The sequence below is a fragment of the Camponotus floridanus genome, unplaced genomic scaffold, assembly GCF_003227725.1.
Source record: "Camponotus floridanus strain SB8 unplaced genomic scaffold, Cflo_v7.5 scaffold160, whole genome shotgun sequence".
In the NCBI taxonomy this organism is placed as follows: Eukaryota; Metazoa; Arthropoda; class Insecta; order Hymenoptera; family Formicidae; genus Camponotus; species Camponotus floridanus.
The window spans coordinates 339,053-364,351 of record NW_020229282.1 but is presented as its reverse complement, the minus strand read 5'-3'; the positions used below and the strand labels follow the sequence as shown (position 1 = coordinate 364,351).

General features: G+C 34.6%; 2 protein-coding genes across 5 annotated transcripts in view; one reads left to right on the top strand and one right to left on the bottom strand.

Annotated features, from left to right (window-relative positions):
* The window catches only part of LOC105249042 (rap1 GTPase-activating protein 1), a 101,313-nt gene that overhangs the window by 11,836 nt on the left and 64,178 nt on the right, over positions 1-25,299 (top strand). The window contains exon 1 of one of the 4 annotated variants that reach the window (XM_025407115.1): positions 4,607-4,918. The exons of 2 other annotated variants lie outside the window; for them this stretch is intronic. In XM_025407115.1, the coding sequence (XP_025262900.1) occupies positions 4,878-4,918 (41 nt within the window). In that variant the 5' untranslated portion in view covers positions 4,607-4,877. Of the gene's footprint in view, positions 1-4,606; positions 4,919-23,638; positions 24,300-25,299 lie in introns of those variants that run through there. One more of the 4 variants, XM_011254188.3, reaches the window with a different exon arrangement.
* Positions 18,020-21,926, bottom strand: LOC105249040 (fatty acyl-CoA reductase 1). Its single transcript, XM_011254185.3, has 8 exons — positions 21,778-21,926; positions 21,570-21,689; positions 21,391-21,484; positions 20,809-21,054; positions 20,584-20,729; positions 20,040-20,339; positions 19,223-19,513; positions 18,020-19,145 (listed from the first exon to the last, which is right to left on the bottom strand). The coding sequence occupies exons 1-8, from the start codon at positions 21,909-21,911 to the stop codon at positions 18,881-18,883; spliced, it is 1,596 nt and encodes a 531-aa protein (XP_011252487.2). The 5' UTR covers positions 21,912-21,926; the 3' UTR covers positions 18,020-18,880.

Below are 25,299 nucleotides of genomic sequence, written 5' to 3'. Positions count from 1 at the left end.
TTGGTTCGTTATCAAGGGTTCGTTCGAAGGCCTTTCTCATTTGTATCTGCGACAAGAATCCGAATGCAAATTGACGTACTGCCGTGTCACGCGTGCGATCGATTTCCAACGAAGATTAATGACCGCGCGCTAATGACTGCGGCGGTGGAGGGTCGCGTAAAATAATTCCGCTAAATTTGACGGGTACAATAGGAGGTGTTCGGGATTGCTCGAGAAAGAAATGCGCGCGACGTGCGCCGGTAATTGGCTATTCTACTCGCGATGCACCCGGATGCCCTACTCTGTGACCTAACTACTTCCACAGAGGGTTGTATCCCTTCCACTGAGAGCCTTCCTCGATTGAATCCTCGGTGAAGGGATTATTTTTCCCCGGCCAGGAAAAACAGAAGGGGATGACTGAATTGTCATCTCGGAATTTTAAGCGTCAAAAAATGTTTCGAATAAATTTAAAAAAATATAATATTAATATTCTTTTATGTTATAATTAATTAATGTGCCTTTACGTGTTGGAAACATTTTATAAATTTTGAAATACGAAAGGACATAATTAATAACGTTATCGCGTCAAATATACAAGCTCGAAAATAATTTAAACATTTATATATATATTATTATTTATTATTTATAGATTATTACGCACAATTATATTATACTATTATATATTATATTTATATATATATATATACTATTATATATATTATATTATTTATAATTTATAATTATAATTGTACTACTAGTAAGGATTAATTTCAAACGAAATATTATTATTAACGACCTATGAATATGAGAACGATATCTGTGAACGATTATTATTATGCAACTATCGGTGAAGCTTTATCGGCGTTTCTGGCGCTTCATACATAAGACTTTCCGGTTCATTACGGTGCGAGTAAAAGATGTATGACTTCATTCAAGAAGCAATCTTATCATATGGGTGGAACAATGATGGCTGGGTTCGTGGCATTTCGTGGAAGGAAAGTGAGCTTCCTGCACGTTTGAGGAAGCTCGAAATTTCCCGGAGGCTTTATCAAATAGTGCGGTTTCTCGAGGGAATTTATCGCAAATAAATATTTGCATCGTAATATACACAATCATATATAAATATATGATAAATGAATAAACGTGGCGCACATGTCGCGAACAATCTTATTTTTGTTTTGTTTCTGAATTTTATCACGCGACAATTTTATAATAAAAAAATTCCCATTAGCTATTATATCTCTCTCCGATATTGTAAATATTTTTTCGCGCGTTTTTCACCTCGGTAAAAAATTCGGCGCGATCGGTCGAACGCTGTAAAATTCATAATGCACTTTGGCTCTCGGGGCATTGAGCGATCTTCCGCGGTCAAACAACGGGGCATACTATTAGTATATACGTTCGGTAACTCGTCTCGTGATTTTCCGTCGGGTTCCCGAGGTTCTCTTCCCCGTGCTATTATCCCAGTCGAAAATGATCGGTCTTGGCGCGGAGTAATGGCATCAACGTGGAGGAGGACGTCTAGAGACCGGAGGGTTCTTAACCCTAAACCTAATCTGACCCTTTCTATAGGCTAATCTTTCTTACAACAAATAGAGATCCCTTAACAAAGCGATCTCTATCGATATTTTCTCGGAAGTAACTAAAACCGACCTGGAAAATTCGAAACTAAAGAATCTCATATAACCTGATATATTTTGATATAACTTAGTTGTTTATTTATTTAGCTCCGAGGTGATTTTTTTTATAAGTGCCGGATAGATGATGAGGCGATCATATTCATGTAATTATTCAGAAGTTTAATTTTTATCAATATTACCACAACATTATGAAAAAATTAATAAATATATAAATATTATCAATTATATGATATATAATTATATATTAATATATAATTGTATATCATATATTATGACATATTAATATAAAATAATTATAAAAATCTATGGATGATAAATCTTGGTAAATGAAAAAGAAATGAAGCTATAAAATCTAGTATAAAAATCTAGAAAAATTTGAAAATTGATAAGATAATTAGATTTGTAAGAATTTCAACAATGCAGGAAAAGCCTGAGATTTCTCAAGTATTTCGATAAAAGGAAACAAGCACCGTTATCATCCATGGATGGTAATCGACTGTACTCAAAGTGTCAATTGCTAAGCGTGTCAATTGACTCCTGAAAGAGCGCAAACATCTTATCGAACAAGAAAGACTGGCGAGACACTCTCGCGAGTGAGTGGTTCGCGAGTCCTTCTCTCGAGGATCCCGGTCAGGAGCGGAAGGCGGAGGTGGTGGAGGACCCCCGAGCAAAGAGAGGAGCGATGGAGGAGGAAGAAGAGATGGTGGAGGAGGCTGTTGCGGGTGGGAGAACGAGTGCCACTGACGATGCAAGTACGAGCGGGCTCGTTAAACAGTTGTTCGACGCTTCGATCCGCTGTCGCGTCTCGTCGTCTCTTCTTTCGGAGTGTCGATCACGCGTGAGAAAGATCTCTCGATCCGTATCGATCTTTTAGCGAAGAAAAACGGGGAGAAATAGAAACAATACCTACCAGGAAACTTAGTCGAATCGGTAATCGAAGTATGTTTCAGGCACGAAAGGCTTACCTTTAATAAGTTGAGATCCTTATAAAAGTTTCGTTGTAATAATATGTCCATAAGCTTCCCCCGAATGCAAGTTATCGAAGGGATTATCGTTATATTTGGTGTGAATTACGCACGAGCCGCGAAAGTCGACGATGAATAATGAACTTTGTTTAATTTAATTGTTGTCGGGTACACAGAGTAACCGCACTTAATTGGGACGAAAATCAAATGTCAAATGACCCACGTGGATTACGCGAACGGTGGAAACAATTAGTTCCCCGAGAGCCAATGATTCGTTTTAATTTCAAGATCGTTTTTAAATTTCCGCCACAATATATGATACAATTATGGTAGTTGATTTGTTTTTAAGACAATGCGGATTTCCGATGATGTCACGGGCTTACGAATCCTTTTAAAGATCGTGAGTCTATTCGTCGAAAGAAGCCGCTGAATTTTTCATGAATCGCTTCTGCATATCTAAAAATTCCACAGGAATATTTTCGAACCAGTCCAGGTTTGGAAGCAGACCGCTTTCGTGATTTGAATTATCATTTGTCACAATAACTTGAAAAATATACTCTCGGTAGTCTTGATGTAGAACATCTGGAACGTCTTTATTTATTATGTAAATTTCTTTAAATTGTAATTTAAATTCTAATTATTCTAATTATAAAATATCGAAAAGAAAGTAAATAAGAAATAGAGCCACTTGCATATGTAAATAGTTCAGTCTACTTTTGCCGGAAATTTGCATAAGCTGAAGATATAAATTATGAGTGCACATTAATTGGAATAAGATTAATATAACGGATAATTTGAAAGGAGTCTTGAAATCGAGGCGAACACACGCCGTTAATTGAGAGAGGACATATCGGGGCTTCCTGCTCGCGAGACGATCTCGAGATGAAAAATAAAAAAAAGAAATATCCGCGGATCTCTCTCTTCCGTGTCGCGGTGACCTCGCTTGCGAAGAAGCGCGGGAATCGGAGGAATTAATCGATCGCGAACGATAACGGGATCGGCGGGTGTAATCGCGAAACACATGTGCGCGCGTTGCGAATTCACCCCAAGATCGTGTTCTTGCGACTCGATCGGCGCCGGTTCTCGGAGAAGCGTCGTTCCCCTCGAGAGATCTCACATCTACCTCTCCCCCGGGAAACCAATTTCTCGATAAAATCATTATTTACGTTAGCTAACGAGCCACGACGGCTATTACGTTGCTCTAATTGCGTTTAATGTCCTAATTTGCCGGTACTTACGTCGTATACATAGCGTTGAACGTGCTCCCCTCTTGGAAAAGAACGGCTGTATGTGTTGGCGAGATAATATTATTAACAAGTTACTACAAGGTGTCTGCTTCCTGGAGAAACATGGAAAACCAGAAATTCTGAAGGGTTTCTTTTGTACTTGAAAAAATTAAAATTATCATTGAATTTTATTAGAATTCGAGAACCTTAAAAAAAAATTCTCTCTCTGATAATTTAGCTGTTATATTGTAAATAGTCAACAAGCCAAAAATTGTACGTTTAAAACGTATTAAAAATATCTATATTTTTATTTATATATTTAATGTGTCTCTTAATAAAATATTGAATATGCAAGTGAACAATTTTTATCTTACGAAAAATAATTATTCAGTTTTTTCAATACACTTGCAAATCTAACATTTCAGTGACATTATGTTTTTCCTTTGTACGAGTGAAAAACATTAGAAAAGGCATGCAATAAAAATAATTTATTTCAGAAAGAATTGACCAAAAAATTATTTAAAATTCTCCATCTAGAATTTTGAGCAAAAATATCTGAAAAAGTAAAGAATTGCTTTGCAAGATTTGAGACACTCTGTACTATAAAAAAATATAGATATTTATTATTATATCGAAATCCTTAACACACATCTTTTTCTATAAATTTTTTATATATTATTTATTTTATGAACATCGCGATTTAATTTTACTAGAATTAATATTGAACCTCCAGCAAATACGAATCTGAATGTGTTACAAACTATATTTATATTTCTTACGTTTCCTCACACCAAGCATCTGGTAAAAATTCAGGCTTGTGCAGACATCAGAGGTGATCGAATAAATGTGCGTCTTGTGTACGAGGTGGTGACTCTCGTGAAGCGCGCGCGACTTGGTTTCGAGACATCGGGGACGTGGTACCGTTGGATAAATCGCGTTAGACTCGCCCGGAATATCGGTCGTTGGCGACGTGCGATTATTTCACCATCGACGACGAATCGGCGATTCCGATCTCTGACCGGAGGTCTCGCACATGTGACGGGCCGCCGACCGATTCAGCATACGACATGCTGAAGATACGCATGCTGGATTACATCGGCGATACCGGGTGAGTGTTGCATGTTTGCACCTACAACGCATATCTGCTGGGAATATGCAAGATGTGCTTAATCCTTTAATTTCAAACTCACATTTCAATCGAGCTTGTATCAACTATTGATTTATCCTCGATAAGTTTGTTAACATGATTGTTGTTTGATCGAGGTGATCGAAATGTCGTTACAATACAGCCTGTTTTTTAAAGTGACTATCTATTTTGTCAAATAATAGGAATTGGAAAAAATAACTTTAAGAGACATGAAAATATATATATTTACAAGTGAAATATTTTATGGACCTGATTTAATTATTTACTAAATTCTACGTGGTTTTATCATGTATGGATCAAGTCCATAAATTTGTTATTAATTTATAATCTTGTTGGTAGAGCTTATTTTACGATATGATTTTTCACACTTTTCTAATTTAATTCTTGTATATTATTATTATATCAGTATAATGATTTTTTAAAATATCTCTAATTTCACAAAGATAGATAGCCACTTTAGAAACACTCTGTATATATGTTACGGACTTTAATATTTAATCATCGCACATGAAATTTAATATCTAATCTTTGAAATAATTAAACATATTGTTGCTCAATTAACGTAATAAATAATTTAATTGAATTCAATTTGGAATCTAACTTAACATGGAATTTTCAAGTGACGTTTGATTAAATTACGCGCGCTTAAAAATCGCCGCATTAAAATAGATTAAAAATAAGAAGACGTTTTTTCTCGGAAACGATATTGCGCGAGCTTGTTTCGTCGCGACGAAAGACACGCTTGCGTCGGCAATTTATTATAAAATTACGATCGTTAGGGTTCGTCTTGGTGCGCGCGAGTAGCCACCGATCTCGGCCAGTAGGAACGCGCGTCGTATCGCTCGCATCCGGAATACCAATGAACTCCACCGCGGGGAGAACAAGGCTGATCATTCTTTCCCGCTTCGGGTGCATAACGACGTTTGCCTCTCGAGCTCGCTTGATGCAGATCGAGCTCGGGATGAAATTGGAACGACCTAAGAGCCGCTCTCTCGGGGCCGATGTACCGAAAGCGACAAAAGGAACCCCGAAATTTATAGAGCACTCTCGTCCTCCTCGAGAGGAACCAGACTACCGCCTGCCGCTTATCGCCGACAAATTAATTCAGTCGACGTTCAGTTGAGTCGCGTTTTGATGGAGGTATTTATCGAGTTTCAATGTAGCCTCTTTAAAAAAGGATGGCTCGTGACACTTTACGAATGCTAGGTTCGTGATATTTTAACATTTTGCGAGGATATAAATTGATCAGGGTATCTACTCCCTGAAAGAACATGGAGATTCTGAAATTCTTAGGGATTTCTTTAGAAAAATCTGCATAGAAAAAAAGGACATTCTTGTTTCAAATATAATTGCTCAGATAATTGCTTACTTGAATGAAGCTATTTTATATAGTTTAATCCAGCAAAATATATTTTTACGATTTAAGATTTAATTTTCTTGAATGGAAAAGAAACAATGTTAGAAAATAATACCTTTAAATCAATGATTATAATTTTCTTAAAGTAGAATTAAATAATTATATATTCTTGAGGTGACAATTACAATATTAAAATAAAACTATAATGTTGAAATTTAAAATTATTAAATTCTTCTAAGAAAATTATAAATTGCGTATATACGAAACAATGAACGCGTTAGTTTAAGTATATATAAGTTTTGATTTGACACTTATTTTTTTCCGTGTAGGAATTCTTGTGGAATTTTATTGGAAATTTCTTTAAAAATCTTTTTTTGTGTGATAATTTTGCTCTTATATTGCAAATAGTCGGCCAAGCCAAGTGTACTCTATGTTTAAAATATACTATGAATATATTTATGTGCTTGTATAAACAAATGTCTTAACAAAGTATTAAATATGCAGCACATATTCTTTATTAATTTTAGTAAAAAAATGAAGATTTTAAAAAAAGGAAGTGATGGATTTATTTTACACAATTTTGACAAGTTCTACACAATTGGATTAATTAATTAATTTAATTATTTCATATACATATAAATATAAAATAAATACAGTGCAGACACACGTACTGAAAAATGATATTTTTACATTGAAATAGAGACCCTGTTGACGAGTTAATTACACTATATTTATTTGTTCGTGAATAAATAAATAATAAAAATAATAAATAAATAATAAAAATAATATTAAATAAATATAAAAGAATATTAATTAATGAATTAATCCAATTGCGTAGAATTGACGACGAGACAAAGTTAAAGTTGCGACAAGGCCATCATTTACATTCTCTTCTTCGTCGTCGATATACACGTCATTTTTCTGCGTTGTCTCGTATCACAAAAAATGCATCTAACGCACACACGCTCATTACAGTGATGCAATTCCCTCACCGCGGCCATATTTGCGCACGGTATGACGCGGATATATTTCTAATTTCCTGCTTATTTCGCTTATGTCGGCCCACACTGTCCGTTCATCCGGGATATATAATGACGGGGCGCCTCTCGTGGGTGCGAAACATTGGCAAATTAATCGAACGAGGTCGAGCGTTGGATCTCGAGCTAAGCAAGCGCGTGCAACAAAATCATAAGGTTTCACTCGTGGTGAAACTTTTCCGACACCGTATTTATGCCGTGCTCGCCGACACGCTTGTTATTCACGGTGCCGATTCGATTCGATAAGCAAAGATAGACTAGGAATGATATGAAATTTCTGTTCAAAATTGCTCGTGGAACTACTTCCTCTCTAATAGAGATTAATACGAAAAATTATATTTAACATTAATTTCACAAGAGCTACATATCATCTCCTACCGTTATTTGTGCTAGAAAATAAATACAAATGAAATGTAAAATAAATTCTATTAAAAATTTCGAAATTTTATTTAACACAATTCTTTCAAATATTAAAAATTAAATATTAAATCTTTTTGAAAAAAATTTCTCAACCATTAGTGGATCGTATTCACACGATAGGAAGCGCGATTCAATCAATGTGTCATCGTGTGTTGTTCATCCCATGTCCCTCGCGATACAGGAAATTACGAGGAAACGAGTCAGGAAACGCAACCGCGGAATGCATGAAAATTCTCGAGAGCGCCATTTATTACGATTTCAAAGAAAGGCGATACGCAACGTTACACTGGCGCAATAAGAGTGATTATATGGCATGACGAACATTGATAACAACGTGATGTGACGATAATATACGCTTTGCGACGTCTCGCATGGCTAATTTATAACGATGCTCGAATCATCGATCGGAGAGATTGCTACGTCAAATTAGATTGTCACATTTACATATGACAATTTTACATTAATATCGTGAAAATTTATTAAATACATAGTTGTGAATTTCGGTCATACAGAAAAAAAATGTGTCGAATCAAAGCTTGTATATTTAAACTAACGCGTTCATTGTTTCGTATATACGCAACAATTTATAATATTTTTAGAAGAATTTAATTTTAAATTTTAACAATATTATAGTCTTATTTTAATATTGTAACTGTCACCTCAAGAATACATAATTATTTAATTCTACTTTAAGAAAATTATAATCTTTAATTTAAAAATGTTATTTTCTATCTAACATTATTTCTCTTCCAGTCAAGAAAATTAAATCTTAAGAATATATTTTTCTTGATTGAATTATAAAATTATTATATATTAATATTATAATTAAAAAGACTTCATTCAAGTAAGCAATTATTCAAACAATTATACTTTTCTTTAATGAACGCAATATAATCTCACTTTAAAATTTCCATGTTAAAATTAAATATATTTTCAAAACAAGAATGTCCTTTTTTCCGGGGCACATACTTGGAAAAAAAAAATTTCCTTGCCCCAGTTCGTGTGAAATCTATTGTTCCAGTTATACAGATATATTCGTTTTCGTGGATTTCGCGCAAACATCCTTGTTTTCCCAAAACTGTCCGCTCGTAAATTCCCGACTGCAAACATACGACCGCCTGAATTCACGATTGTTGTTCAATTTCGCGGATTTTGCGATCTGATCCCCACGGACTGATAGCTCCACGTGACTGCATCATAAATTCTTAATTTCTTGGCACGATAAATTTCCGTTTCCGCAAAACTTTATAAGGATATACGACAGGTCCCGCTTCCACTACGAATTCTTTTATTACACGGCGGCGTGTCCGTTAGATTAATCGCGGCTTCGCCGCGGTTTTATATTCTTTCGGGTACATTTTGCCGCTCCATCCCTCCCTCAGGGGAGGGACACAGAGGATAAATTTCTTGATATCTCGCGCGCGAAGAGCCTCCTCCTCTTCCCTCTTTTTCGTTTCCCACCTCGGATTCTCCTTTACGGATACAGTGCTTGGAGACGATTTATTCTTGGAAACGATACTTTGCGAAGCAGGTTCCGTATACATCGGGGACTACTCGTACGTGGATGTACAGAGTGTTTCAGACAATCACTTAAACCGAGTCTAGATCAAGCACGAACGAACAGATAGATCAGTAAAGAAGTATTTAAATAATAATTTTATTAAATTAAAATTTATTACAAAATTATCAAGTTAAAAAATCACTACAAGATTTTTTAAAAAGGACGAAATGTTTCTAAAATTTATGATTTATAATGATCTTTTCGCGTGCTTGTTTGCTTAGCCTGGACCAGACTTTATAATGAAAACTTTACGAAAATCCCTTTATCTCGAGTTTCAGGAAAACATGAAAATTTTAGGAAAGAGTTTACATGGGGGAGTAGGTTCATAATTTGCAAGATTCATCTTGCACGAATATTTTAGTCCTTTACAAATTAATATTTAAATGAATGTTACTAGTTGGGAGTTTGTAAGCATTCTTCTCTTCAACTTTTTAAATATTTCAAGTTTCCTTCGATTATAATGGCATCTGTCTACAAAATTTATTACTCAACTTTCAAATTTACTCCTCGTAAATTTCGAAAGCAAAGAACGAAACAATTTATTTAAAACATCACTGTATTTCTGCTGCTATTTATGTAAGCTTACATAATGCAAATTATACAATATAAGTAAAGAATGAATGAAATTATGCTAATGTCGGAAGGATGAAAATATCAACGGCAAGGAACCGGAAAATCTAACCGTCGCACATAAGAAATCAGTGCCGCGTGTCGACTGTTAAAAAAAAAATCAGGTTCTCGATCTGTAAGCATGTGCACGCCCACTTCCGTGCGGATCGTCTCCTCGTCTTGCGACGTCTTGAAAAGGATGTAACCGTCGAGGTGAATCGCGTGTGACCGGCGTGGACATTTTTTTTTAGGCGAGGTACCATAATGTAACGGAAAAATGGATGGAAACGTGGAAGGGAATAAACCTAATGCCAAGAGATTTAGTACATAGTCTCTCGATATCGAGGAAAGGATAAGATTAAACTGTCAAATATTTCGATCGCAGGATTTTTGAACACGAAAAAGAAAGTACGCAGATCGTGAAAAATATTTTACATAAAATAATGTAAAATTCTTTCTTGCATCAATTGTTGCGTGTATATTTTATAATTTTTAATTTTGTACATAGTTTATAATTAATTATTAAAATTATTATTCTTAAAATAATTAAAATTAAAAAATGATAGTTTAAAAATGTCGAGATGATTTTTATTTTCTTTAAGAAAGGAAATATTTCTAAAACATTGCATTTGTATATCACTTTCCTTTCATTTCTCTCTTTCTCTCTTTCTTGTACAGTCGAAAGTATCAGAAGAACTCTTCTTTTTATTATTAAAAACATGACAAATTGTCGATTATATTAAAATCTCGAGAAGCACTAGATGCGGTACATTTAAACGTGATAATAATTACTGAGACTGACGTGATTCGTTAAGTACCTTATACGTTAAAGTGGTAAAACCAGTTGTAGATGAAAGTAAGACGCGAGGAAAATTACACGATTAGATAATCCCTGATTGCTTAAGCTATGCTTTTTCCCTTTGTCCTTGATGTTTCCATCATCGCTCGATTTATGTGTGAGACACAAAAAGTATATTGGTTTTCGCAAAATGTCGAATTTAATTGATTTAATAATAATAATGCATCTTTTGTCGTCACATTTTATTTTTTTGCCTTTACAAAAAAATTATTACAAATTGTTACGGTCTTGGTAAATATTAATTTTAAAATACTCTATGTGTATGATTTTATGTCATATATTAATTTACTTTAATTTAATTTAATTTAAAATTAGAGTCAATATTTTATTAATTTTTATACAAATTAATTTTGCTTATTAAACTTATCTATAGACAGAGATTATTTATTTATTATTAATGTATTTATTAATGCATAAATGTAAAATCAATGTATATTTCAATAATAATCTATAGATGTGAAATGATGAAAACTAAATAAAATTATATATATGATGTGTCTCGCCTGGACAATCGCCTTTGAAGTCGACTATAGCACCATGTACTATGACCCGACGCATTCGTGAGTTCGAGCAATAATCTCTCGACACTCGCGACGTGAACCCGGGACTTTCTTCGCGTGCGTACCTATACAATACGGGGTGTTCTGTTTCATTCACACCTTGAATTGTTACAACTTATGTCCAATAATAAGAAAACATATATACTTGAATCGATATTTATTAAACTTAGAGAGAGAATCAAGCGATAGTAAAATTATTCCTTTCTCTCATAAAATGTCATTTAATTTGAATTAAGGAAGATGTAGCTGCAGCTTAGGAGTTGACATTCGTTGAGAAGAGTCTCTCTGATCACCTTAAAGAAATATTTTTTTAACGTTTACTGTTATTCGATGAAGGAAGAATGTTTTTAATCCACCGAGGCGACTGATGAGAACACTCGACCTTCCACTTCCAAGCCCTAGAAACGCACAGTTTATTCCTGCTTCGAGGTATAAACGTGTACTTTGCGCAGGTAATGGTATGACCTACCCTTTATGCGAACTCGCAAACCAGCCCACTTTTGCCACGTCCATTGGGGCGAACAGCATTAATGCTAAATATCGAGGTCACCGGGGAAAGCTAATTTATTGTCGTCTCCTGCGACTTGTGACACATCGATATTATCCTTAAAAAGATCAGCGATGGTGGTTTTTGTCGGACATATCTGGAATCGAATAAAATATACATAATGATATAATCGTCGCCACGACCGTGAACGATTCTCTAAAATTCGCAAATAGCATCCAATAAATTATGATTCCGAGCGAATATTACCGCTTCCACTTTTATGGCTTCTGAATTAAACGATGTGACGATAGTACATCTTTGATGTAAATTTTTTCCCCCGGTTGCTTAAAATAATTCAAGCAATAATATTCATGCAGCTACGGAGAATCCAGTCGCTCATCGACACCCAGTACATCGTCACGCATGTGTTTATTCGCAAACAACATGCGTGTTCGCAATCAACGTACAGAGGAATATCGAGCTCTCACCGTGAATACTTGCAAGAATTCGCTTTTCTCTGCACGAAGGTAATCGTTGAATACGAAAGTATCCACGGGATATATTCTCGCGTTTCGATCTTGACGCGCTTTCCTAAACTCGCGTGTCCCGACGATGCGAGAGAAGCGATAGAAGTAACGCATGAAAATCAGCCTATAAAATGGTATGCACGTCACGATACGTCAAGTATAATAAGTAAAGTTGCGGTAAAGAACACGTACTTTTATTTTATAAAATCTTTGCTTTATTTTATTATTTATTTTATTCTTATTTTACATATTATAGGAAAAATTCTGTCTCTCCGCGAGAAAAATTAAATCAATAAGATTACCGGGTTGATCAATTATTAGTATTATATATATCTGTGTTGAAATTAAAATTGAAATTGTGTCGATCGCTAAAATATGCTGCCTTTATCGAGATAGAAGAGTAATTTTCGCAAAGATTGATAGAGCAAATTTTATCGAAATAAATTTAAGAAAACTCTCTCTCTCTCTCTCTCTCTCTCTCTCTCTCTCTCTCTCTCTCTCTCTCTTCAATTTATGTACATCATTTCTTGGAATTTAAAATGTATATATATTTATTTATTTTTATAATATTTTTTAGCAATATATTCTGCAAAAAATAATAAAATTATGTACATACACACATAATTCGAGAAATCTTTACTTTGGGGACGGGAAACATTTATGCGGAATATTCATAGGATTTTAAATTTATACATAGAAAGGTTCTAAAAGAAACTAATTTAAAAACGGAAATTGTAGGAAAATCGAGAGAAACGGTTCCGAGATTATTCTATAATTTCTAGAAAAAAAAATAATCACTGTAAAACTTAATTATACCGAAAAGAGCTGATTATATAACGACTTAAGCTTCCCCCTGAACGACTCGAAATGTCGACGGCAAACTTTTCTTTTATAAACGGCCATTCGTTTAAATAAATGGACTCCTCGCGGATAATAAGACGCTCGCGCGTCTCGGTTTCTTTGATCCCCTTTATCCTTTCGCGCGCGCGGCAACGGCGCGTACATCCTTACATCCTGCCTTTATACGTCGTTAGTCAACGTCTCCGTGGAAAGGACATCGATTTACGAAGCGCCGACAGGAAGAAGAATTTCCATTCGTTTTAGTTTGCGCGTGAGGTTTCGGGAGGAGGGGAGGAGGGGAGGAAGGGGAAGGACGCGATGACGTTCACATCACGTTAACCGCTTTGTCGACGTTTCTCGCCGCGAGAATGTAATCCCGTGGAAACGACAATACTTCGACATTGTATACGTGTAAGACTCGACTGTGTCGAAATTACGACCTTCGAAAATCTTTTGATCCTCGTTCTGACTGCGCATCCAGCACTAAATCCTGCCGGACTATTGTCGGTGTCATGTCGAAATTTTCTATTGATATTTGTTATTAAATATTTGAAAATTCAGGAAAATTTCCGAGGTGAACTTTCAATCTGAAGACAATTGATTAAGTAATAAATTATATTATTTTTAATTGAATAAAGCTCCAAATTCGAAAATTCCTTCGCTATAAGATTGGTATCTTGACATTTTTTTACCCGAGAGAAAAATTTAAATGTTAAAGATTTTTGAAAATTAATTTCTGTCGGAAAAAAATTATTACACTTCACGTTATGCAATTTAATTCTGGCAATTCCGGACTAAATAAATGTACGCGACGAGAAAGAAAGATACTTTATACGAGCAATGATACTTATCGCCGTTGTTAACTGTAATTACCAGTTCCCTGACACGGCACGAGGATATATCTTGATGGGTCTTCTCAGATTTAATTCACCGGAAATCGCGTGCCGGAAGAACAACGGGAGAAACGAGCTGCGACGCATTGCACCGTTGATATTCCGATGTTTGGTCTCCTTGGTGGATATATGTATAGTGCTTTAGGTGTACCATTTAACCCTCGTTAAACTCTGCGAGTGCAGCAATTAGATGTATTATTATTATTTCGCTCGTGGCTGCTTTTGCGCTGAACAATTGAGTAAGTGAATGCACAGTAGCTCGTACAAAACTTGCAAATGAAACATTTAATTACACATTGCCGATTTTGATATAAAAGAAAATAAAGAATTATTTAAAAACAAATTAACTGGAGAGGAAATTTAGATATAAGAGCGAAAATTTAAAATATATATTTATAAATATTAAACTGTAATTTTTTTCTATAGAATTAATTTAAATTTCTTTTAATTTTAGAATTAAATTTTAAGATTGTTCCTTAGAGTTCTTGCACACACATGAAATCCTTAATAATTGTAAATATTACATCAAATTTTTTTTCTTTTTTTTTATATTTTTGTTAAAATCGTTTAGAAACTGCAAATTAATTTTTTTACATAAAATATATATGTACAGAATGTCATGAATCTATTAATATTCCTGCAATGCTTCGAATAAACGATAAATGTCGAATAAATCGCGAAATATGATGTGACGGAAATGTAACAATAGCGGTTTTCCTTTGTGTCATGAAAAGTATAATCCAGAGTATAATTGAGTTTATTTAACAATTGTATGAATAAGATCCGATCTCAAACTCGCACGATTCGACGGAATGCAGATCAAACAAAAAAATAAAGTCTCGCAAAATAAAACATTAATATACTTTTTTTATTGTTTATTAAAAAAAAGAATTTACTAAATCTTTAATTCATTTGTAGAAAATATTATAATTATTTTATTAAAGAGAAAGTATATATTTTTATAACAGATTTGTTACATTTTTGTTTACACACGTGTTTAAAATATATTCAAGAAATATTTAAAAGTTTCTTTAAATATGAGGTACATTTTGTAATTTTTTAGTAGTCTGTATATATTAATATTTCCGTTCATATTAGGATTATATTTTCCAGCACACTTAATTATCGAAAAAAATCAACAAAATACATATCTCTATTCGAAACGTATCGAGTCGTGAAATTAATCCACTCGAGATAAACTCCGACACTGCAGCGTGCGGCAAATTGAAATAGGACAGCCCCTCATCCTCTAAAAATCTCTACCCCAATCGGGAGTTTTGTGCTCGCGTGTCCCTTCGTGCTATTAATAATAACGCATCCTTTTTTCTGATCTGCTCTGTATAAAATCGCGGTACACGAATGAATGAAAGAATCGAGCATCCCTCTGCGGCAGGTTTTTCTGCGGGCACCCTTCTGGCCAATCTGGCCCCTCTTGTTCTCCCTTCGTTTCAATGGTTCCTTTGGGGCGGGTGCGCGTTTTCGTTCCCCCGAAAATTTCGCATTATTGCGTAAAAACCCGTCTGCGTGTTTCAAGATTTTATGCCAAGATATTTTCTATCGAACGTATTGAAAAGAGATTTTAGGCTTTCTTCAAATTTATCTGCCCAAAAATTCTTAATTTAAATTAATTCTGGCGAAAAATCAACTCCAAATTTGCCAAGAATTCTGCCATTAAAATAATAAATACATAGATATCATATGCATATAATAACAGTAACAATTCTTCGATTAAAAAGCGATAATCACAGTATTATTGGCAAATTTCTTATCTAAATATAGAGATGGAGCTGGCACAGTTTTTCTTTTCTTTGAATAAAATATAAAACTTCCACCGATATAACGATTCAGTTTGCATCCCAAACATGCGCGTCAGTTTATTATTTCAATTGTTCGTTCAGTCCTTCCGACCAAACCCTCTTCGGGAGCTTCCTTTCGTTCCTCGTGTTACAATTCGTCAAGCCCTGTCAAAACGACGCGGCAATTCTGTCAAAGGGAGCCGGAATATCGGTCGATTCTTTGATACTTTTTATTGTTTTCGCGCATCGCGTTCCATTTTTTTTTCATTCTATATCCGATTTGCACGGCCCGAGGGAGAGGATTGTCAAGCATTGTTATTGTTTATTTGCTTTTATGTATCTCGTTTCCAAACCGAGTATTTTCGGTTTGCAAAATTGCAAATTCGTTCTCGAAACATTGTTGCAACCGGCGAGCCTGACACGCAATCAGCTGTGTATTAAATAATATTAAAGTGTCGTTTAACGAGAGAGAGAGTGCGATATTTCCTCTCTGCTGCATTGTTTTTCATCGTCCATTTATTTATAATCGCGTCAGTGAGAATGTTTCGTATATTTTCGTTATATTTTTTGCGAATTTATTGTGACGCAATTTTGCAAAAAATAAAAAAAACCACATATGTTTACAAGTATTAAATGGATGTCGCACACGAGGACGTCGTTCACCGCAACGTTTGCAATACGTTAAATTACGTAACTATCGCCATTTCCGTTCGTTTTTTTCCTTTCTTTAATAATCGAGTCGACAGCTTTTCACAAGCCGCCTGCGTTTCTCAGTCATTATTAGCGCGAGCGGGCGCCCGCGCTAAGAGAAAGAATATTATTATCTTAACGACCGCCTTTGTTCGCGTCCGGTTATCGTTCGCATCTTTATTACGGTAGCAATGGCATCCATTGAATTCGCAAACGCGCAAATATTCCCTTCGTTCCGAAATATTAGCATATATTACGTGTAATTCTCGCGGTGCTTCTCTGCCATTGTATCCAGGCAACTTTGTTTCCGGAACAATTGTTTCGTTCAACGAGAATCTATTCTTCGCACTGTTTAATCCCCGACACGATCTGTTTCACCGATCGCGTTTCTATCTCCGCGAAAAGCCTTTCTCATTTCCATCACGGGAAACGCCGTCCATATCTCTCATTTCATGGTCATCAGCGAGAATTCGCGATTTAATTTCGTTGAACTCGATGCAAAAATCGCTTCCATATTTGTCCGTGACGCGGTAACGTTCTTTTTCACGCGACAAATCGGGAATTCAGTTCATAACAGTAGTTGTAACAGTTCGTGTGGTTTTACAAAATTGAGCCTTGATGTCCGACACGCGAGAAACCGGCCTCGGAGCAACGGAACGCAAAAACGCCGCGGAAACGGGACAAGTCGCGCGAATCCATTCGCGCGAGTAGGTGAGTAGGTAGGTAGGTAGGTAGGTAGATAGGTAGGTAGGTAGGTAGGTAGGTGGGTAGGTAGATAGATAGATAGTCGAACGGACTCACAACGTAGGTAGATGCTGCAACTGCCGCGTTAACGGGTGCACCGCTCTTTCCGAAACGAATGCACGAGATGCGATTATAATGAGCGAAATAATGCACTGTGATAATGCACTGTGATATTAGAATCATTGGGAGCTCAGTCTACTGTAGCAGTACGAAAAGTTTATGATTTAAACAAATTTTTTAAGATTATTAGAAAGGAATTTTTTTGACATTTCACACATGTTTTTATATGTTTCGATAATATTTTTGAATTTTGGATATTTAGCTTTTTTGCGTGTTTAAAAATGCATGGTAAAATGTTGTAACGTATCTAAAACGCTGAGATCAATTTTTAATATTCTTCAAAAAAATTCCTAAAAATCGTCAATTTTTCATATCGCTAGAATAGACCGAGCTTTGGATACGACGAAGTGTAATTTAAATATTTGGGGAAATGGAACGATGTAATATAACAGATTTTTAATTAAAAAATAAAAGATTGCGCGATTGTAAGTTTGTCTCTTTGAAAATAATGAAATTGGTAAAAATAGATTAAAATATAATAGATGAAAAATAACATGAGAATTTTAGGAATAATTATTTTTTAACAATTCCATAACGATTATATATTAAAATATTTGCGGGGATTTTCTCTCATCATCTTATTTATAGCTTTTATATCAGTTATTAATTTTATTATTGTTGGAGAGATTACATGCTCTATTTAATTAACGGTTTCCATGATTCAACTCTTACTTACGTGTCAAATTATGGATATTTAAACAGTAGTACATCTCAATAAATCCGATTAAATGAGAGATATATATTAGGATAATGATAATTACACATTCCTGAAGATCTATTACCATTTCCCATGCTGTCCCTCGTGGTCGTTGAGGTTCCGCGAGTGCCCTCCTACGTTCTGGAACAGTGACAATCAGACCGAAGAGGCTGCATTGTTGTCGGGCATGGTTTACGAGCGTGTAGCACATATGCTCGAATATCAGCAGATACGCGATACTCGCATTTCTGATGAATAGTAGATTTCACCCGGTGATCCCGAACGTTATCGTTATTACCAGTAAATCATCGAGGTGACGTTCCCCATCGTGCTGGTGTAAATGTACAGTTTCCAATTTTTCCGAACCTCCGCTTTCACTGCCTGGCCTCGTCTGTTGTCAGTCCTATTTTCTAGTCGACGTTTTCGCGCTGGTGTAAAAGTACTAGTTTATTATAATAACATTGAGAGTAAAATCTATAATTTATGATGAAATGTAAATTATATATAATTTCTATAACTTTCTACTTAATGACTATTTGATTGTCAGTGTGTCGTTTGTAATGCGTATATTTTTTATAATTAATGCAACATATATCTTTATAAAATATCACTTAACGAGGGAAAAATGTAGGTGTTGCAAATTGTGAGCTCTTGATTATATAAATTACGTAGAGAAAGCGCGTTCCGGCTACACGTGCGACTTGAGTCTTCGGGAACATATGGGGATCAGAGTTCGATATATTCAGCCAGTCCCTCCTTTACGGCGTCCCACGGGGTTTTGTCGATAAATGCGCGAATACCACGAGTCATTCGTTTCACGTATTCGACCCAATCGAAGTTACTCATGTCGAACTCGAATATCTCGCGATCCACCGCGTTCATTCGTCCCCATAGTTTGACCATCGCGTTATTCGTAAAGTGCCACTGCTGCGTCGTAAAGTAAGACGTTGCCGAGAGATGAGCGTGTATCAGATCGTAGATCTTGCACCACCTGTGAAAGCAGAATTTTGCAGGTATATTTTAGAAAAATAAAATGATAATAAATGAGATGAGGGAAAAATACCCGACCTTGCGTCTCGGCCGGTGACAATAGCCGCCGCGTCCACCATGATCGCGGGCAACAAGTGGAACAGGAACATGAGAATCTTGTGTATCCACAGTCTACTGGTCCAAAATATGCACTGTAGCCGTATGTCTTTCGCCCCAGGTATCTTCGATGCGTGGTTGCGTACGTGTTTTCGAAACGTTTGCCAGGTTATCGGACTTTGACACGAGGAAACGCAGTTGTACACCGGTACCCTTTCCACGTTCGGCACAATACCGGTATCCACGTCTACTTTAAAGTCCTTCTTAACGTTCCTATTGACAAAAATTGAATACTGATTCGAGCGTCAAAATCTTTAAAAAGATTGCGTCTTTTAAAAAGCATAGCGTCTTTAAACTTCGCATTTTGATAAAAAAAATTGATGGAGAATATGTAGAATTTACTCAATAATTGATTTAATATTTAGTAATCAATTACTAATTAGTAATATTTAATATTTTAAATTAATATTTAATAATTAGTAATTAAGACTTAATTAATTAATGATTAATTTAATTCTTTTTTCTTGTTGACACAGAAATTTATTTCGAAATCGTAGCATCCTTAAATTTCACATTTTGATAACAAAAATAATCGAAGAGCATGTGTAATTTGCTTAATAATTAACTTAATATTTGATATTTAATAATTAATGATTAATTTCTTCTCGTTGATACAGAGGTTTATTTATATTATTATGTAATCTTATTTTAATTCGTGTTTATTTGCATCGCGATCGCTATTCCGTGTAAAAGGAATACGAAAGAAAATATTCATTGGAATAAGAATTAACGAGCTCACCTCACGTTGGTGTGCCAGGCGGCGGCGATCAGACTCGACGTCACGTAATCGGCCGGTACAAAGTCGAGCTTTTTGTCGGTGTGGCAATGTATCGTGCGCAATAAGCCGAGGCTCGAGCCGGCCAGGAGGCCAACGGGCCCGTAAACGCTGTCGGTCCAGCCCGCGATCGGCTCCTTCCAGGTCGGAGTCACGACGGACGATCGCACGATGCACGCCGGTATCCCGCCACGATATCGCAGCACCGTGTCCTCCGCGATTGCTTTCGTAAATGCGAACACGTTGGGCCAGGTGCCGATCAATCTGTCGAATGGATCAGAGAAGCTCCCGTGAGAAAATGCGCATCGAGAAGGGCGCGAAAAAATAGGAAAAGTAGAACTTTTTTTCTAATCTTCGAATAATCGATCGAAAAATTATTCATGAAAAATATTTTATTTTATTTTTGCTCAAACGATGCGACGTGAACAAATTTCTCGCACTTTTACACGTCGAATTTCTTGTCTAAATATTAAAAAAAAAAACGTTTTCATTTTGAATTAATACTCACGCCGGAGCGATAGTCTCCAATTTATCATCGTTCAAGTTATTTAACAGTGACAACAATTTATCGGTCTCCAGGGGCGGGGGATAATGTTTCTCTTCGATGGATTTGATTACGGAATAAGCGAAGACGGACGACAGATGAACAAAGGCCTGAAAGTTTGTAATTTATCGCAACGAACTCTTAAAATATACTATTATTATCCTAATAGAATTATTATAAAATAATTACCTTGAGATCAGGCATCTCTTTCGCCAACAGTAATATTTGCTTGGTGCTTTGCACATGAATGTTCGCCATGGTGCGCAATTTTTGATTGGAACGTATAATCGTTGTACCGTGAAAAATAACGTTTGTATCGAGCAGTGTAGTTCGATCTTGCGGAGACAACCCTAAATTTGTCGTGTTCAAATTACTTTCGATTACTATTAATTTCTGCAAGAAGTCGGGCTGTTCCTTCTTCAATCTCTCGTATAACTAAAAGATTTGACAATTTTTTCTATTAAACATTAAAAAACAAACAAATATATTGATAACACGCATAAAAAACAAACAATAATAATATTTATATATCACTGTTAGTAATATTTAATTTAGTATTACTATTTATATATTAAAATAATAGTAATATTTATATCAACAATTTATATCACTAATAATAAGATTTAATATATTACTATAATTTATATATAAAATAATAATAATATTTTAATCAATAATTTTACATTTAAATGATATATCACTCATTTATTTTTTGAAGATCATATTTTTATAATAAATATTTTCGCTAATGAATATAAAAAAAAATCTCACGGGCATTTCAGCAAGTTGCTGGATGCGTTCTTGAGGACTCTTTCCATTTTTTCTTCTCACAAATACGTACAATATCGCGATGTTCGGGCAGGATCTATGCGAGAAATGCGCAACATTTTGCGTATAAATAACTGGAAGAAAGTTTTCTGCAAGTTTGACGGTGGATGATTTATGCTTACCGCAACAATTTTTCGATTAGAAGCTTCCCGAGGAAGCCCAAGCCACCTGTTACGAGAACTTTGCGGCCTGAGAAAAATTGCGCAATTTCACTTTGCGCCGTATCGACTTCCGTCTCTTCGCTGAAACATTATAATTTCTCGCAATTATATTTGTACATAACTCGTGATAATTTATAAAATAATGTCGCAACATTTATATATCTCTTACATTCGGTTAGTCATCGTGGTTCCTGATAATATCTGCGCTTCGATAATTCTCCAATTGTCGAAGTTACTGTTATCGGTATCAAACTTTGACTGTGACGAACTACGTCCACCTTGATGGAATATATAAAATCTCATTATGAATAATGCATTCTAAATCCGTGGAATGTCAAACGATTGGCAAGTTAAATCAAAGCTATACAATGCATGCCATGACTCAACATTTTCGAAGTACATATCAATCGAGTTTCGATATTTACCTGTCTAACAAATATTATTTCGTTTCATCCTGATAATTTCTTCGGGCGATTGCGATGTAGTCGCAAACATAAAATCGTGCAAAAATTATTTAAGAATTATCCATTTAAATTTATTAACATTTTTTATATTAACGCAATTAATTAAAATTATCTTTTTTTATCATAAGTTTCTTCTGAATAAAATATTTTTTAATCAAATTTAAATTTATTTGATTAATAACAAGCTAAATGCAACACGTCAATTTCAAAGAAAATTAATTTTTTCAAAATTGAATTATTGTGCACGAGGTACATATTTTCCTTGGTGTGAAAAATGTGTGCATGATTCAAATTGAAAGAAATTAACTAATTTTCTTTGAAACTGACGCATTATTATACGCGTTCTGACTCGTACTATCTCGATAAATTTAAATTTGTTTTCACATTGAAAGATTTATTAAATTCTTACTTATTTTTTGTCAATTTTTGATCAATTATGTACGAAATATATATAACAGAAGAACAAGAAGTTCCTAAACTTATTTTAAAATTAAAAAAGCCGATATTATATTTTTCTATTACAAATATTCTACTATAAAATTCTATTATAACATTTTACAAATATTCTATTATAAATAGGTGTCATTGACATCACAAAAATTTAAATTCTTTGCATAAATTTTCAGTATATGTGATTGCAAATTAAGAATTCGTAACGTTAGATTTTTATAAATAAAAGGTTAAAGACCCTCTAATAAGAATCTGAACACTAGCGATTTTTTTTGATTAATCAAAAAATTTTAAAAATAAAAATGGCAAAATAAAAAGTTACATTTGACATCATTATTCAAAATATATAATGATATATATTTTTATTTTTATTTTAGTAATAAAATTTTTTTATATATTTATATATATATATAAGAAATTTCTATTATATATTTCTTCAAATTCTCGTAAGGTTACATTTTCTTTCATAGTAAAAATATTAAAGGAAGAAAAAGCTGAACAAGATATTTAATAATAAATATTCAGCAATATTTAAATCAAAAACTTGTCATAAAGATAAATATATTTCTTTTTTATTTAATTAAATAATAAAATTTCTAAAGAAATTTTAAAAGATTTTTATTAATTATATAAAATTATATAAAATCTTTTTCTATAAACATTGAAAGAGATTTTTATCGAATTAACATATAAATTTAGTAAATACAAAATTAATTCCTTATTTAAAAATTCAAGTGTCCAGATTCCTATTAAAGGATCTCTAATAAAACGTCTACGAGGTACTGCATCTCCATTCGCCCCAAGTAATGTCGCTAGAGAAAGAGGCGTAGGTGCGCTATAAACGTGTATTCCGTAAGGAAAGAGAAAGAAAAAACATTCATACAGGGGAAAAAATACACGCGACAGTGCGTCGAAAGACGGAGATGGAAAAAGAAGGAGAGACGAGAAACGAAGAGCACGTTTTCTTTCCCTCGGGGGCCTGTGCGCGCTCGAGCGCACGGTTCTTCTTCCCCCTCTATACGCCACTCTTACCCCCTCCGGCGACCACCGCCGGGGTCTTACAGCGCCGGGGAGGGACGCATGCGTGACGCTCGTCATGCGTCACACTTCATACTCGTTCTGTCGCGCTGTCCGCGCGCACGTGCGTCGTCGCATCTTACGATCTCTCTTATCGTCGTTCGATTTGCGCGTGTCGGAGAGATGCGAGATTTTGCGTGCGAATCGTAGTCTCGCGGAGTGATTTCGAAATCTGAATCGCGAGTGTATGCGGGTGTGTGTGTGTGTGAAAGAAGATTGTGCGCGTTCATCTTTCACGCAACCTTAAAATAATCTCGCGCTTTAACCTCGTGTGCGAATACGAATGCGTTGCTCTCGAATGGAAATCTCGAGATTTTTTCCCTCTTGTCATCGAAACTCGGCAGACACGAACAAAGACAACGCGAGGCCGATAATAGTGTCGAGTAGCAGTCACGGTTGATCGATCGGGATCTGCTTTCCGATCGTGTACCTCGGTTTTCAATTTCCATCTCTGTCACAGGGAGAAAGATACTGTTGTAGACGGTAAATCGAGTACGCGCTAATCGGTCAACTGTCACCGATAGCGCTTTCGATCTCGATTGCGAACCAAAGACTACGTGCGCCTGAATCCAAAGGTCTCTACGCTCGACCGAGAGTCTCTCGTTTCCAGGAAAAATCCGAGAGATACAAGAGCCGCAGATAATAGCGCGTTGTCTTTCTTCTCACTCGGAAAGGATTATTCACCTCTCTGAAGTCGACCGTAAGTAACTTGGCTGCGTAAATTCACTTTGATTTAACTTGCTTGGGAATCGGCTTTGTTTACATATATACAGTTTGTTATTGTCGCGTACGTATCGTATGGTTATGTTTTTTTTCTCGCGGGCGGTATTGTTTATTGTGGAATTTGATCATCGATAAAATATTAATTTCCGAGAATCCGATGATACGTCGAGTTATATGATATTGTTTCATATAATATATATTTATTTATTTATTCATTCATTATTTATTTATTTGAAGAAAGAGAGAATGTGTATGCGAATGTTTTAAATGCGTGAGTTTAATTCTCTGATAGCTTTCAATTAAAAATAATATATTATTAATATATTGAAATAATTAAATAATTAAATAATTAATATATTGAATGTGTGATAGGAAAATCTTTTCAAGTCTTTTATGTCGATTATCTTGAGAAGCGTTTTCTGTTTTTGTCACAAGACGGTGTAATAAATTAAAGTTTTCTTTTAAATGTAATAAAGTTTTCTTTTAAATGCGCGATTTCTTTATGTACATTAAAGATATCATCCGTTATCTCTACAGATCTCGATAAATTGAAAGCTTATAAAGAAAAAACACAGTACAAAAAAAAACAAGAAATTGAAGCGTATTTAAAACTATATTATATATTTCAGATTTTTATAAATGGAAGCTTAAACAGATTTTTCGAAAATATTCTGTTTTTAAATTATATATATTTCTTATAAATTGAAATTGCAAGAATTGAAATCACACATTTAAAATAAGGATTTTTATAATAGCCTTGCATTTTAATAAGAGATCGATTCATATTTTACTAAATAATAATAATAATAATAATTAAATATTAAAAAAAGCTTTTACATTATTGTTTAATTTATTTGTGAAAAAAAGACATTTAATATTTTAAGATAGATTAAAAAATTAAAGGGATTTATTTAGTTTAGTCAATCAATTCAATTTAGAGTTTAATTAAAATAAAATCCATTCACTCTTCATACACA